General features: G+C 41.1%; 1 protein-coding gene across 4 annotated transcripts in view; it reads right to left on the bottom strand.

The window, feature by feature from the left end:
• Window positions 1-16,746, bottom strand: part of Ctnna1 (catenin alpha 1) — a 132,766-nt gene that overhangs the window by 15,711 nt on the left and 100,309 nt on the right. For 3 of the 4 annotated variants that reach the window (XM_087592882.1, XM_087592883.1, NM_001007145.1), the window contains exons 8-10: window positions 13,331-13,411; window positions 12,062-12,214; window positions 1,079-1,171 (exon numbers count right to left, since the gene is read on the bottom strand). In XM_087592882.1, the coding sequence (XP_087449008.1) occupies window positions 1,079-1,171; window positions 12,062-12,214; window positions 13,331-13,411 (327 nt within the window). Of the gene's footprint in view, window positions 1-1,078; window positions 1,172-12,061; window positions 12,215-13,200; window positions 13,412-16,746 lie in introns of all 4 variants that reach the window. The other variant, XM_087592884.1, reaches the window with a different exon arrangement.

Genomic DNA, 16,746 nt, shown 5'->3' with positions numbered 1-16,746 from the left:
TCTTCCAGAGGTCCTGAGTTCAAATCCCAGCAACCACACGGTGGCTCACAACCATCTGTAATGGGATCCAATGCCCTCTTCTGGTGTGTCTTAAGACAGTGACAGTGTATTTATATAATAAATAAATCTTAAAAAAAAAAAAAAAGAGGGGGTTGGGGATTTAGCTCAGTGGTAGAGCGCTTGCCTAGGAAGCACAAGGCCCTGGGTTTGGTCCCCAGCTCCGAAAAAAAGAGCCCCCCCCCCCCCTCAAAAAGATTGCTTAGAGATCTGAATGGCAGGGAAAGTAGCTCATAGGAGGCAAATACACTGACAATTCAAAAGCACTAGCCAAGGCAAGTAAGAGGACTCAGCAGATAATGGTTATTTTCTGACAAGCCTGATGACCTGAGTTCAGTCCCAGAGACCCATATGTGGTAGAAGAGACCCATTTCTCACATCATGAGTACATGCACCATGTGTAAGCACACACTAATAAAGTAGGAGAAAGGAGAAAGGCTTTAGTTGTTCTGTGTACTTACAGTCTTTCTAGTAGCCCCCACACTTAGCCCAGTTCAATTACCCATCTTTCTAAGTGTCACTATTATTAACAGACTTTCCTTCAGTGGCTGGTTCAACCAGGTTACTATTATCTGTATAAGACACCTCAGCAAAGTAGACTAGCTACTCTGTGACAAGAGTGTCACAACTGTGCATAAGCTGGTCAGACACCTGTGTACCACACACATAATACATGCACACAACAAAGCATGTGTCAACAGAGGAACCTGTCAGTCTCTTCTCTCCTAACCATCAGGTAGGTCCTGGGGGTAGACCAAGGTCATAAGTCTTGGCAGAAGTGAGCCATCTTGATGACCCTCTCCTATGCATTTAAAATTAAAGGCAAAGGCAGTAACATATGATGAAGAAAAAAAAAAGATACTTAAAATTTTCCATTCTATGGTTTATTTGTATAAGGATTTCTATTTAAAACCCCCTTTTTGGAAGGAAGGAAGGGAGGGCAAACCTAACAAAATAAACTTACATCCACCCTACTAAAGTCCATGCTGGAGATACGGTAAGCGGGCTGGCTATACGTTACCTGAGGACAGAGCGCTTCTAACTGACTTGCAGACATCCGAACGAGCTTCACGCCTTCTTCATTATTGGAGATTGAACAGGCCAAGTTGGCGACCTACGAGAGGGAAGAGCATGAAGAGCATGAGGACGCCTTTAAGCATGCTCTCCTTTGACTGGAGCAGGGCGGTCGGTAGCTGTGTCCTGCTCTGGCCTTCCCGGAAAAGAGGAGATACAAACACACCGAAGACGCCCACTCTCAGGCCGCAAGGACTTCGCAGTGTTACATTGTAGGTCGTATCAGAAGAGGTGGTGCACAGGCTTTGAAGCAGCTCTAATCTGCCTGAACACCGAGGAAGGAACTGCCAGTATCCACAAACAGTAAAGTTGCAGTTGCTCTTGAGGGGACAAAATCAAAACTCCAAGCTGTTGCTCTCCTTGTCATATGTATAAATTCAAGTTAAGTTTATTTGAACACAGGTAAATTAAGAAAAATTTTAAAACATGGTAAGTGGACCAAATCAGCCGGCTGTGGTGGCACCTGCTTTTAATCCCAGTACTTGGGAAGCAGAGGCAAATGAACCCCGTAAATTCAAGGCTAGCCTGGTCTACAGAGAGTTCTGGTACTGCCAGAGCTAGAGATTGTGTCTCAAACAAAACCAAACAGATGGAACCAATGCCACCCTCATAAACAATGAAGGGAAGTGAGGACAATGGAAGCATCGAGAACCTTCCACCCAGTTCTTAGAACGGTAGCATCGCTGGTTGGACCTCCTTGTCTGGCATAGTGTACTTTTAATGTAAATCTTTACCTTCCCTCCCAGGTCTCTATGCCACAGCTGACATAAGCAGAAATGACTTTTACAGTTGTATCATAGTTTGGCTTGCTAGTGTCCTGGCTGTACTAAAACACTGCTCTTCAGAAACAGCTATACCAGAAGACCCTAGCTCAAAAAGAGGGAGGGGTTCTGGAAAACAAAAGAACTAGATGGCATCACAAAGCTCCCTGGTGAGGTGAGAGAGCAACACAAACCCCGCCCACTGCCTCTCTAAGCTGGCTTCAGGCAGTGAACAGGAAAGACAGTCAGACACTAGGATTTTGCTTTCCACCATCCAACAACTTTATTTCAATTTATTTCTATTTATGCTATCTCAATTTTGTGAATCTTAACACTTACAAATATTTTCAAAATCACGAAGTAAAGAATAATGTATTCTTGACTATAGTCAGATACAGAGTGGTGAGACATAAAATGGCTGAATTCTTTGTCATTTGGTTCCTTGATACAAATCTTATGAAAAAGGCTACAGAAGACTCATTCTTTGTTTTAAAACATTACTCTAAAACATTACACTGTTAGAGCAGTGACACTCTAGAAGAGGACGCTGCTTGTTTTAGGCCTGGGAGGAGGAGGCCTTAGTGATGCTTGTCACTAAGTCTTTCCTGGATGAACAAGCTTCAGTACACCCTCCGGGAACAAGACTACTCACTTCTCACAATGAAAAACGTGCAAATGCAAGATCTAGACTACAGCTCTGAGTGAGAGGCTAGCCTCGCATACTAGTGCCAGATCTGGCTACTGTGAAAGGAAATAAAGGGAAGGAAAACCTTTACCTCTTACTGAGGAGAACCTGCACCTTTAGATTTGGAACAGCAGTCAATACTACTTTAAAAAAGTCTCTGGGGGAAACAGCTCAACTCAGCAGGCTGTTCTTCAAGGGTTCAGTTTGATTCCCAGCACCTACATGGGAGCTCACAATGATCCAGAGAAAGTGACGCCCTCCTCCTCCAGCTTCCATAGGTACTGGGCATGTACATAACACTCCATCAGAATCAGATAATAAAATCAGTGTGAAGTCTTTAGCTTGACAGGCACAGGAATGCATATCTTGTAACCACAGCAGCAGGGAGAGCTACAGTAGGAAGACAGTGATTTCTAAGCCAGTCTGGGCTACACAATAGAAACCTGGTCTCAAATCACTGGGCCTGAAAGATGTAGAATCCAATCCCATCTAGGCAAGATGGATGGTCAAAACCAGCTTGGGCAAATTAGTAAGATCCTGTTTTTCAAACCTTTACAAAGTAAAACAAAGTGTGTGTTTGGAGGTGGGCAGCGGCTCAGTAACAGCCTGTTCAGCTAGTAAGTGTGAGGTTTGGGGTTTAATCCCCAGTATGTCAAGGTATGCATCAAGGGAATGGTGAGAGAAGCTGAAGTCTGAATAAAAACGAACAAGAAGCATGGGGACACCCCCCCCCCCGAAACCTGAGACAGGTTCTACTAAAACAGCAAGTACCTGGCATCAAAACAACCAGGAAGAGAGAGGAGGCAGTTAGGAAGGGAGAATGGGACATGTGGGGCTGACAAATAGGGCTGAGAGAGGTTCCTCGTGGCATAGATCAACCCGCCTATACAGTGACAGCGATGAATGTTCTCAATTCTTTCACATAAAGGCAGGTACTGGACAGCTTCTCACATCACAGGTGGTAACAAATGACGTCACCATTAGAGAAACTAATTCTTTATTTTTAAAGTGCCGAAAAAAAAAAAAAATCAATCAATGCCTCATATGTAAATCTTATGGAAGAATTCTTTCTGAAATTATTCTTAGGAGGTGGGGAAAGACTGTCATGAATTCCTCAACCGACATGGCTGTTTAGCACTTCCACTCGAATGCTTCCGTGATCCAAATTCCACATACCAAGTACGCTCCTACTGTCTGCCACTCTTCACTTGGTCTAGCTATCCACATACAACTTTATCATATATATTTTTGTTCAAAATAAGTCATGATAATATAATTTTAGGAAGCAGGGTATAAATAAGCATCACTAGTAACAAATACAAAACAAGATTTATAATAGGGAATTTATTTAAATAGTAAACTATTTTTAAAGTTCTCTATTTCTAAATCTACCTAGCTGCCTAATCTTACAAGTAAACTTAGAAATGGTGCCTCACTAAACCTGGGATATCAGTCCCCACTCCCAGTGAGGAAACAGAAGCTTATAGTTCTGGAGTCTTTGCCTCAAGTCCTGGGATTAGAGGCCATACAAGCAGGTGTGGCAGGTCTATGATCTGCACTATGATCTAACCCAGCCAGGGCTGGGCAGTGCTCCTCAATCCTTCCCACCAGGATCCAAGAGAAAAGAAGAGGCCCCTTGAGAAGACAGTCTCAGGAGTAACATGACTCTGTGGGTGGAGGCACTTGCTGCCTCCGAGCTCGAGTGAGTTTGAGCTAAGGGACCCATGTGGTAGAAAGGAGGGAGGGTTTGCTGTGTTAAATTGACAAGGTAATAAGTTGGGAAAGGGGAAAGACTGGTCTGGGAACGAAGAAGACTCGGTCTCATATGCACACTAACATCAGAACTTTGTTAATTGTTATTTGCTAGAGTTTCAGTGTGCCAAGTCACATGGACTCACTGAGGTAGTACACAGCCAGTCATAAGATCAGTGTTTAATTCAACTGTTCTTCACAGAGCCTTCAAGGCCACTTATTACTATTTATAAATTCATGACAAAATCAAATATACAATGCAGATCATTCAATTTGCAGTCAAAATACACATTTCAAACTAATAAAGTCATACCCCATAAAGTTCCAGATAATGAGAAAACTGGGAGAGAAGAAGCCCAACAGTTAAAGCGTTTCATCTAGTATGCAATTCTTAATTCACAAGGCAGCAGATGAGATGCAACCTGAGTGCAGCAAATCCCCATCCCAAGGCTATTTTAATGCACTACTGAGGCTGAAGGGAAAAGGATACTAAGTGATACATGGTATCTTCCTTGTTTAACTCATGAACTGTACATTTGAAGAGACATGGATAAGTAAAAAAGAACACTGATTGCTCCTTGGCTCTTATGATGCACAAGCAAAGGAGGTAAGAAGTCATCAAAAGGACACACAGATATTGCATTAGTGACAAAAAGGTTTCTGACAGCAAAAAAATTTCTGACAGCAAACCAATTTCCGCCTTAACATATTTTCGATCAAAGACTAACATAAAGACATCATGAATTTGATATGAGAGAAAAGTAAGGTACAAAAGGGACTTTTGCCTAGAAGCACTACCTCACTCACTATTTGTAATCAGAGAGAGAAAACACAAAGCCCCCAGTTCAGCAACGCAAGCCCTCTGCTCCTCCTCCCTATCAGTGACCTTGAGGATATCTAACATCTATGGACATTTAAAAAAAAAGAGGCAGGCTATCCTGCAGGGAGTCAACAAGTTCCACTAATGACAATTACAGTCCAAAAGTCAGTCCTAGAGCCCAGGCAGGCCCTCAGAAATAACAGTGGAGGGACCTCACAGAAAAACTCTTTACCATTATTTTAAGTAAAGCCACAAAAGCGCCTGAATAGTGATCCAACAGGACTTGATCTCGTGTGTTCATGTACACTTCATCCGCTGTGGGCACTACAGGACCTTCCCACCTTTGAGTGAATGGAGCCATAATTTAAGGACTGATAACTTTACAGGACACTCTCACACTAAAGAATTTTGTATCCTATTTTTATATCCTTCATATGCTATAAAGAAATTATTTATATTAAAGCAACACACACACACACACACACACACACACACACACACACACACACACACACTCGATTCCTAAAATAGTACATCTGCTGTGTTCCAAATTTATGTTGGTCATATATTAAGAGTACTGAAATAATAGTTTTTTGGTTTTTTTTTAAATAAATTTTGTTTTATTTTATTTATGTAAGCACACTGTAGCTTTTTTCAGACACACCAGAAGAGAGCATCGGGTCCCATTACAGAAGGTTGTGAGCCACCATGTGGTTGCTGGGAACTGAACTCAGGACCTCTGGAAGAGCAGTCAGTGCTCTTAACTGCTGAGCCATCTCTCCAGCCCCAAATAATAGTTTTTTATCCAAACTACTCAAAGTTTTGAATCCATTTGAAAAAAGAATAAAAGTTTTTCAAATATTCCTTCAGTCCATTTCATTATATGAACCTTACATCATATGAAACAAACACACACACACACACACACACACACACACACACACACACACACACACACACACACACACACACCTCATAAAACCTGCATTTACTTTTATCTTTCCCCCATTCTCTATTAGAAGATAATATCCACATGGGTAAGGATTTATTATTTATTACTATACCTCTAGTTTTGTTTGTTTTGTTTGAGTCAGGGTGACTGTCTTGCTCTGGCTGTCGTGAAACTCACTCTGTACCCAGCTAGCATTGGACTCAGAGATCTACCTGCCTCTGAATCCCAAATACTGGGATTAAAGGTGTGAGCCTCTACTCCTAGTTTAGGAAGTCTACAATGTTTGCTGACATAATCTTTCTACATTTTTTCTCTTGCTTAGGTTTTTTTTTTTTTTAAAAAAAAAGATTAATTCTAGCTAAGCAGAATAAAATAGTGCTCAAATCTGGCATTTAAACTTTTTTTTAAAAAATCTCCACGTTTTCTCAATTTCACATCCCAAAAGATCTGATCAGGCTGGAGAGATGATCAGGGCTTGCTGCATAATCATAAAAACAAGACTCAGGGTCTACTAATATAATAAGCTAGCCACCCTGGAATGCCTTTGAATTCTGTGTGCACAGATACAAATGCACATACAAATGTGCATGGTGCCTTCTAGACAAAGATGACTTCAAATAACAGCTCACTGTGGAAGGTGACACTGGGCTAGTGTCGGCAAGCAGGACTTCTTCACAGTGGTCATCAGCTCCTGCTTTCAGGTTCCTGTCCTGAAACTACAAGCTGAAGTAAACTCTTTCCTCCTCAAGTTGCTATTTGGTCATGGTGCTTATCACAGCCATAGAGACTCTAACACACCTATATAGACACTGAGCCAGGCGGGACACATTTCCTTAAAAACCTAAGAAATCAGGCTATACACCTCAGGAATTAGGTGTGTGGTGCAGTCATCTGACCCCAGGAGCACGTTTCTCCATGTATAGAACAGCAGCACCCAAGTGTTCGTGGAAAGTGAAGCAAAGAGCTTCAACTTTAAACACAGGTCAGGACATTTGTGAAGCACACCAATGATGTTTAACAGAAAGGAAAACCAGAACCACTGCCTCTGAGGCAACAATGATGAATAATATTCCAATCACTGGCTAGCATTTTACAGAGCAGTTACTCTCATTCTTACAAATCTCTTTCTCATTTTCCAGACTGACTTTTAATGACATAAAAACGAAGACAGGACAGTAGGGGAACCTGCTCTAGGAAGAAAAGAAGGTGTCGTCCAGAGAAACTGCCAGAACATACTATGCCTGCCTGCCTTCCTTTCCTGCCTTCCTTCCTTCCTTCCTGCCTGCCTTCCTTCCTGCCTGCCTTCCTTCCTTCCTCTCTCCCTCCCTCCCTCCCTCCCTCCCTCCCTTCCATAATTATCTCATGCTTGACACTGAAAGGGAGACAGAGGAGTAGTATAGACCTGTCCTATCTAAATGTCTTAGCAAGATAAAAATAAAAGGATTCTTGCCTGGCTCTAAGGCCAGTTACACAGGAGACCCAGTCAATCAGGACATTTCCAGTTGCAAACTGACTGAAAGGTTCTATTTTATGTTTTATCTTAACAGCATTGCAAAAATATCAGATTATATGAAGGGAAAAAAGATACATTAAAAAAAAACAAGGTAGAGGAGGAGATAGAAGAAATGACAATTTTGGAAAGGAAAGCTGATAAAGAATAAAGACAGCAGCAATTCTGACAACAGAGTATCAGATCTAGGTTTACACCAACAGTGTTTCTAAACCACACAGACATCAGAACCCACCTGCACCCACTGGTGAGCCTAAGAAGCAGGTCCTCTGTAGGGAAAACCTAAGCTCTAACTAACTGTGAGATCAATGCAAATCTCAGAATAGAGCCATTGCCCAGAAGACCCAAATCACCCTGAGATACAATGGTTAAGTCATTCTCCAGAGGATGAAGGTCTTGGCTGCTGCCCTACCCTGTCTGCTGCCCCTGGAGCTGGAGTTCACTGTGAGTTGCACTTAAATGGAGGACACACTGGGAAGAGCTGCGATAAAGAAAACTCCTCAAAGTGTAGAAATCATCTAGCACTGCCCAGCAGATATAAGGTGAACTACACAAAGATATATAACATTTAAAAACTAAAAAGGTGAAACATTTAATCCAAAGCTATTGTCATTTGAACATATAATAAATGAAAAAACTAACTTGTTATTTTTCCACACTATGTATTAAAAGGACATATTTTACACTAGACGCACTCCCAACTCACACATATGTAAGCAAGAAGATGGGCAGAGAGGTTTCGGAGTAGATGACAGCCTCTTTCTCCTAACAGAAATGAAACTCCACAAGTGGCATATACTGTCTTTGAAGACTGAGTTTTCCATGACTAAAAGACTGGAGTCTCAGAAACCCTACATAACTTCTAGATTGTAGGGTGGGGTTTGGGGGAAGCACAGACAACACAGGTTCTCCCCAAGCTACCCTCGAATGCACTACACAGACCTGGCTGACCTAGGATTGATTTAGACTCTGTGACCCAAGTCACAGAATTAAAGGCACATGCCACAATCCCAGGCATACATCATGCTTAAAAAAAGATACACAGAAAGGGATTTACACCAATAAGTAAAGACCTATGACTTTAAAAGAAATAACAGAATAATCTGTTGATTCCTACGGAGAAGAGTAAATCTGACTGACTGTTGAAGGGCAGGAACTTAGCCAGTGGAGGTGGGCACACACCTTCAAGAGGCAGAAGCAGATGGATCTCTGTGAGTTCAAGGTCTACAGAGCAAGTTCTCGTACATCCAAAGCTACACAGAGAGCCCCTATCTTGAAAAATCAAAAAACAAAAACCAACACAACAACAACAACAACAACGAAAACAGTAGGAACTCCAAGGAAAAGCCAATCTCAAAGTCAATCTTAGCAGGTAAGAGAAGTAATAAGTAATTAAGTGAGGGTCATAAAATGGAAATGGTGGGAGACAAACCGCCTGCCCTGACCTCTTGTATGTAGCAAGCTAGACAGATTGTATACTCAAGATACCTTCTAAAAATCACACATACAATACACCCTCACAGTACTCTGAAATACATAGTACTGTGTATTGTCTGGTTTAATTTTGATTGATCATAAAATCCAAATATTCCTCAACATTTGGAATTTCTGCAATATAAGGAGTCCCTCAGTTACCCACACCAAAACTGATAGTTTATGTTAATGAGGTGATGAGGATAAGGAGCTTGACCTGGAAAAGATCGAGACTGGTAGTCTTCAATCGGGCATATGTAATAAAACTTGAACAAAAACTCTGAACACAGAAACTTAGAGCAGCTACCAAGCTGGTATCTAAAGGTTACAGGAAAGTGGAGGGCCCTAATTCCAGCTATATGGGGCACAAAAAACTTCAGCTTCAGCCTATGTCTGTCTGGTTTGGGATTTTGTGTCTTGGAACTCACTCTGTAGACCAGACTGGTCTCAAAGTCACAGAGCCCCATGCGTCTACCTCTGCAGTCCTGTGAATAACGGTGTGCACCACCGCCTGACTCCTACGAGTCTCAACTTGGCTGGTCCAGACTAAAGTCTTTCCTTTCAAATAAAACGTTCTATGTATGCGCCACTGTAGTGAATTATCAAGCCTGAGATAGGTTAAGAAAATGCCTAGGACTTGAAGCAAGCTGGTCAGAGTAGTAATATCTTGGAGCTGTAAGCTGGCATTTGAAAAGTGGATCCTGTAGGGGCCTATGACCTTATCTTGTAGGTCTATGCTAGCTAATTCCTGACATAAAGCATCAGAACTCGACTGCAGAGTTTCAGAAAGTTCACTCCTTCCAAACACACCTACAAATATTCCCAGTGGCTATAGAATGTGATTCTCTCCTGTCCGTCTATATCCATGTCTCATCAGCCATGTATATATTTTATGTACTGTTCTTGATTCTGCTGAAGCACCGAGGGAAAATAGGCCCTCATATCAAGGTTGGCCTGTAGACATTTACTTCAGCTAGAAGGCAACTAATGAAAAGAATGAAGTTGGGATTAACAAAACACAGCAAAGCATTTTATCTTTGGTTAGCTCACGGTGTGCCACGATAATACAAAGGTTGTATGGGGAGGAGAAGTCTTGTCATGAAAGAAAACGTTCTTCTTTGAGTCTGGAATTTCTGAGGCTTCTGAAACACTTAGAAATTAATTTCCTTTTCATGGACACAGTAATTATAAAGCTTACTGTCTCATTTATAAATATAATCATAGCTTTGCAGAATGGCACTGCATAGCTTGGGGTCATGCCTCAAGAAGTGAAATCCTGTATCCTTTACTATACAGGTAAGATGTAGGAGAAGGTGTAGAGGGCATGCAGAGGGCAACGAGGTGAGAAAAGGGTTAGAACTGGGTTGTGATGGGGAACATCACAGTCTAATTTCCAAGGACCATGTTCAGAATGAAACGAAACGTCTAAGTCTGGAACAAAGTTTTCAATGACTCTCAAGTCCAGTTAGTCAGTGATTGACTCAAATTCCATCTATCTGTCTGGTTTTCTTTCAAACCAGGGTCTTACTATATGTTCTGGTGTGTGTCCTGGAGCTCATTATGGAGAACAGGCTGGCCTTGAACTCAGAGAGGTCCCCTTACCTCTGCCAGGGATTAGAGGCATGCAGAACTCTGCCTAGCTACCATTTCTCAGTGTTGTCAGTCCACTGGAGAAGGAGCTCATGAGCTCACTACTGGAGGTCTGCAGTAGAGGCACGTAAGTTGGGTGAAGCTCTACAAGACTCAGTTCACTTAAAAAGGATTATGGAGTTTATACAATGCTGTGTACCATAGTGGTAAGGCTGAGGACGACTAAACTGGCATTCTCATAAGAGTACAGATAAAAACTGCCCTCTCTCCAGCTGTTGATACACCAGACCTTGATGCCTATCTTTCAAAGGAACTTTTTAGTAAGTAGGCTACTTATAAGGGACTGGTTTCCTGAGCACAATTTCTATCCACTTGGAAATTACATCTCAGACTGTCATGACTGTTGTGAACCAGATTATGTTTAATGGAGATACAAATGAAACTCTCCAATTTTAGTTCCAAATGTCAGAATCATTAACTTGAATAACAGGCTGACCTATGCATTCTGTACATAATTTTGGTCAGAAAAACACTTCAATCAATATTCAAACAAAATAATTAGTAAGGTGTTTAATGTGATTACTGATGTTTACCTTGAAATAATTTTAGTATTAACTTGGGCTGTGTTACTAAATAAATCATATTTTACATACTGACCATTTAATAACGGCCTTATGAACTATTTATCAAGTATTACGTTTCTGTACTAAGGTTATGTGTGCTTGGTGTATATGTGTCTCACTTCTAAAACATATCAATAGTTAATGAAACCATGTAAATTCATTTAACAAATGAAGAAGAAACCTAACTTATCTGGAAATTAAGTGTTAATTCACCTTTTCTAATTATTATTTTACAAGCCAACCATTTCCATATAGATTTCTAATGTAAAATTGTGTATAATTAATTTAGTGGATTTTGGGCTTGTTTACTCTTCAAACAGTACTAGGCCAAGTCTGCCTTAACCATGAGGTGAAACACCGACCACATCTATCACTCTTTCGGTTCTCAGAACACAGGTCTCACTAGTGACCTCAGTTTACAGGTAAGGCATAGGGACTGACAAGCACTGACTGTCTGGGATGTGATTCCAGACAGTGCTTATCAGGAAATGGCCAGTTTGTAGCTGCTTCCATTTGGCACACCATGCCAGTCTTGCTATAATATCATGGTCTAGCTTTAGCTACACCACTACTAGTCAGAGATGGTGTTGAGTTTCTAAGACAAAAGCTATCTATGTAATCAATGTAAACTGACAGAACAGTAGTTATGCCAGAGCCCCAGTGAAAATGAAAGACTGTTTATAAATGGTGAATCCTTGAAGCCCTACAGCCTATTCAGTCATAGGATTAAAACCCACCAGTCACCTGTGCTAGTGTGCACTTACCTCAATCAGTTTGTTGGCGTGTTCACGAAAAACCTGGGCATACTCCTTAACCTCCTTCTCGTTTCCATTCTTTGCAGCTTCAATCAGTACTAAAAGAGGGACATTGGTCTCCAGGAAGGAATCTGATACGTGGTCCATGACAGCTTTGCGAAGCTAATAATGAAATTGCATACATTTGATTTGGTTTCTACTATGAAGTTAAACTATGATCTATCTAGTGGAAGCCTGTGAATCTTTCCCGCTGTGAGTGCAGGACTGCAGAGTTCATGCTTTACACTACAGCAGCAGGATTTCAGTTTTCCAGACACTACCTTTTACGTTCATTGGATCTTACAAAGCTAAACAGGGTTACAGTACCATTCTCGATTGGGTTGGCACATAGCTTTGGAATACATGTAATTAGCCTAATTAGTTAGAATTCAATGAAAAAAAGAGCAGTTTCTGGTTTATCTGTGAGAGTTATCACACTATAACCTTTAAATTGTTATCTTTCCAATCATTGTTGACACTTGATCCAAAGTTTTATACCAGTTATGAGCAATAAATGTCTGTACTAGTTCCTGAAAACTGTCTAAATTCTCACCACAACTTAAATCTTAATGTTATATATTAAAGTACATATTTAGTCAACACTAACTTCCTTTAAAAACTTTAACAAATTTAATTTCAAAATGTTGATGAGAACATACATCATTAAAGGAACAGATTTTAAATTTACTGACATGGAAAATTCAGCATCTCCATCATTGCTGCACTTAGATAAAAAGACACTTCTACCAGTGGGAGCAAACTGACCACATATAACAGAATGGGCAGACCATGAGGAACTGGAATCTAAAGCACGGCCCTTTGAGGTTATTTCCACATCCCCAAATCATCTTATTGATTTTCCTGCCTATGCATCCTTTTCACACCGGAGCTAATTTATTCAGTTCACCCCAGAGGGAATGTAATAGTCTATGTCCCTCTGAGATTTTTTTAGACATTAATAAGCTTATTAGCAATAGAACAGAGTCATTTTTCTTCAAAGATTTACCCTTTCCCTTAATTAAAAATATAAGCCTGTATTTATTTGATTCTTAATTAAAACTGGGTCTGAGACTTAGGAAACACAATGACCGTCCCATCATTCGGCTCACCTGTCGACGCAGGTCCCTGGTCTGAGACTTAGGAAACACAATGACCGTCCCATCATTCGGCTCACCTGTTGACGTAGGTCCCTGGTCTGAGACTTAGGAAACACAATGACCGTCCCATCGTTCGGCTCACCTGTCGACGCAGGTCCCTGGTCTTCTTGGTCATTTTATCTATGGCAGAGTTGAGTGCGTCGCTCCTCTCCTTGCGTCCAGCCTGAGTGAACAGATGCTCATGTGAGTGCTCTTCAGGCAGCCTAGTGCAGTCTACAGACCGTGTTAACACAAGAGTAAAGTGGGCGTGAGGTTTCTGCATAATCCTATCTCTATGTGTAGGGTGTTTGAATATGTCTGTGCATCCTGCATGGACTGCTGCCCGTGGAGGTCAGAAGAGGGAGTTGGGTTCCCTGGAACTGGATTCTGAGCCTCCACGTGGGTGTTAGGAACAACCCAGGTCCTGCAGTAGAAGTAGCCATTGCTCCTCACCACTGAGTCATTTCTCCAGCCCACCCGTGGCAAACACAATTTTTAATTCAAAGATGGAAATCAGGCAGTGGGAGTGCTTATATGTGACTTCATCTAAAAAATACAATCTTGTACCTCAGGCTCATCATCTGGCTGATCATTGAAACTAAGAGTTTTTCTAAAAGAGACAAAAGATACTTGGGGAACAGGAAAGGGTTTAGCAAGTTTGGAATTCATAGTGATCCATCTCCATAAACATCATCTTAATTCAAAGTTCAGCATATAAGTCCATCACCAGCACCAGTTTTTCTAGTGCTGCAAACAAGAATAAGTTATATCTGATGTTGATGAGCTATTAGACAATGGAGTTGAATAGCTAAGTATACAGAGTGCTTGCCCCACAATCGCAGAAACAAATAACCTAGCAGAGAGGCAGCACTCTTGTAATTCCAGCACTGAAAAGGTACAGAGAAGTAGATCCTTGGGTCTTTATTACCAGCCAGTCTAGCCTAATTGGTAAACCCAGGTCCCCACAACAAATTCTATCCCCCAAAACATGGTGGGTGACTTCTGAGGAACTCCTGAGGCTGAATGCTTGCTTGCATATGCACATATACAGACAGACAGACAGACATATGCTACGATTCAAAATTTAAATAAAAAGTAAAATGTAAAGAAGCAAAAGATGGCTCTTGGGGTTGGGGATTTAGCTCAGTGGTAGAGCGCTTGCCTAGGAAGCGCAAGGCCCTGGGTTCAGTCCCCAGCTCTGAAAAAAAGAAAAAAAAAAAAAAAAAAAAAAAAGATGGCTCTTGATACTAAATGGCAAACAAGTTTTATTTCTTGAATTTGAAAAATTAGAACAAGTTATGGTAGCATATGCCTCAGGCCAGAAACAAGCAGATCTCTTTCAGTGGACCACTTACAGCTACACAGTGAAACACTCTCAAAGCCAGAAAAAGAAAAGCTTGGGGGGAGGCAGAGAGGGACGGAACACACATACATGGGGTAAGGTGGTCAATCTTAGGTGTCAGCCTTCAAGAGCCAGCCACCTAGGTTTGTCTGCTTTTAAGATTTTTTAAAAAAGATTTTACTTATTTTGATTTTATGTGTTGAGTGTTTTGTCTGAATGCATGCTATATGCAACATGTGTGTCTGGTGCCCGCAAAGGCCAGAAGGGGCATCAGATTATCTAGAACTGAAGTTAATGATGGTTGTCAACTGTACTGTGGGTGCTAGAAACCAACCTGGGTCCTGTGCAAGAGCAGTGAACGCTCTAACTGCTGAGTCATCACTGACCCTCCAGGCTACACTTACAAAGCAAGCCTCTGGGAATCAACTAGGATCCAGGTCCTCGGACATTTCCCAATCTCCAAAACAATACATTTTAAAAGTAAGATGTGGGTTTGGAGAAATGGCTCAATAGATAAGAGCACTAGCTGCTCTTCCAGAAGACCCAAGTTCAAAGTCCAGAACCCACTTGGTTCTGTAATTCCAGTTTTACACCATCTTCTGGTCTACAAGGGCACCAAGTATACATGTGGTACAGAGGTATATGTAGGCTAAACACCCATCCACATAACATAAAAATTTTCAAAAGTTTTAAAGTAAGATGTGTTATGTTAATACTATATTATACAGTTCAAATGAGAATGGTGGTTTGTAAAATGTTTTCTAGACCTTCTATGCTAAATTTAATTTAACTGTATTGAATAGGAAGAAAAAAACCCACATATTTGTCACTTAGAAATGACTAAATCAGCATCTCAGGGGTTGAAATTTGATCAAGTAATAAAAATTAACCAGAAACAAAGAGATCAATTGAAAGAAAAGGGATGAAGGTCCCAACAGAGCCGGCTGCATCACTGGAAATACTAGAAGACATCTGTGTGTTAAACTATTAATAGGAAATACATTAAGTCTGTCTTCACAAGACAAATGTGCCTCTTTCTGTAACATGCTACTAATCACTGGAGAGAAACAAATGAACAAGGAATTTAGCCCAACATTATCCTTCTGGGTGCTCTGGAAACATTCAGGGATGGGTGTGACGTCAGTACACAAGCCAGCAAGCAGATGAATAAGTGTGGTTGATATCTAGCTCTGTGTATAGTACAATCCTTTTCTGTAATTTCATATTCTGTTCTTATTGCCTGTTAAATGAGAATACTGTCACATTTCTGTATTCATCTTCTATAGTTTGTTGTTATCAGAGTTTTAGAAAAGACTATTAAGAATTACAGATGATGGGGATGGGGATTTAGCTCAGTGGTAGAGAGCTTGCCTAGCAAGTGCAAGGCCCTGGGTTCGGTCCCCAGCTCCGGAAAAAAAAAAAAAAAGAATTACAGATGATAATTTAAAAGGAAAAAAGTGGGGTTGGGGATTTAGCTCAGTGGTAGAGCGCTTGCCTAGCAAGCGCAAGGCCCTGGGTTCGGTCCCCAGCTCCGGAAAAAAAAAAAAAAAAAAAAAAAAAAAGGTAAGAGGGACTAAGAAGTATATGAGTTGAATGAGTGATAGAATGATTTGGCATCAAATTTGATCGAGTCACATTCCTTATTATTTTATTTACTATGTGCACTGCTTATGAGTGCCAGCACTGATAAGCCACATCATATGCAGAGGGCAGAGGCCGACTTTTACAGCCTGGTTATCTCCTTTCACCTTGAGATCCAGTGATTCAACTTGGGCTGTTGGGCTTTCACTCAGATGAACCACGCTAAAGGCCCCAGGTCTCATTCTTACCCAATCCCCAAGTCCTCCTGTACCTTTAATAAAAGTAAGCAGCCTATTAATATTAATGCCAGAGTGGGGGACCAATAGCAACATGGATGCAGATATGAGAATTATTGTGTACGTTTGCTCAGAGGTATCGGTCAGAAAAGCCTAATTACTCACTGATAACCTTAAGATGAAACACCAGGATCTAAGACAAAGGTGCTGTGCTAGTTTTATTTTGACTTCACACAAGCTAAAGTCATATGAGAGGAGGGAACGCCAATTTAAAAAAAATGCCTAAGATCAGATTGTAAACAGGTCTGTAAGGAATTGTCTTAATTAATGACTTATGGGGGAGGGCCCAGCACATTGTAG

The sequence above is a fragment of the Rattus norvegicus genome, chromosome 18 (genome assembly GCF_021556685.1).
Source record: "Rattus norvegicus strain SHRSP/BbbUtx chromosome 18, alternate assembly SHRSP_T2T, whole genome shotgun sequence".
Taxonomy (NCBI): domain Eukaryota; kingdom Metazoa; phylum Chordata; class Mammalia; order Rodentia; family Muridae; genus Rattus; species Rattus norvegicus.
Note: the sequence above shows the minus strand (reverse complement) of the source record. Positions and strands in the feature narration are given on the sequence as shown.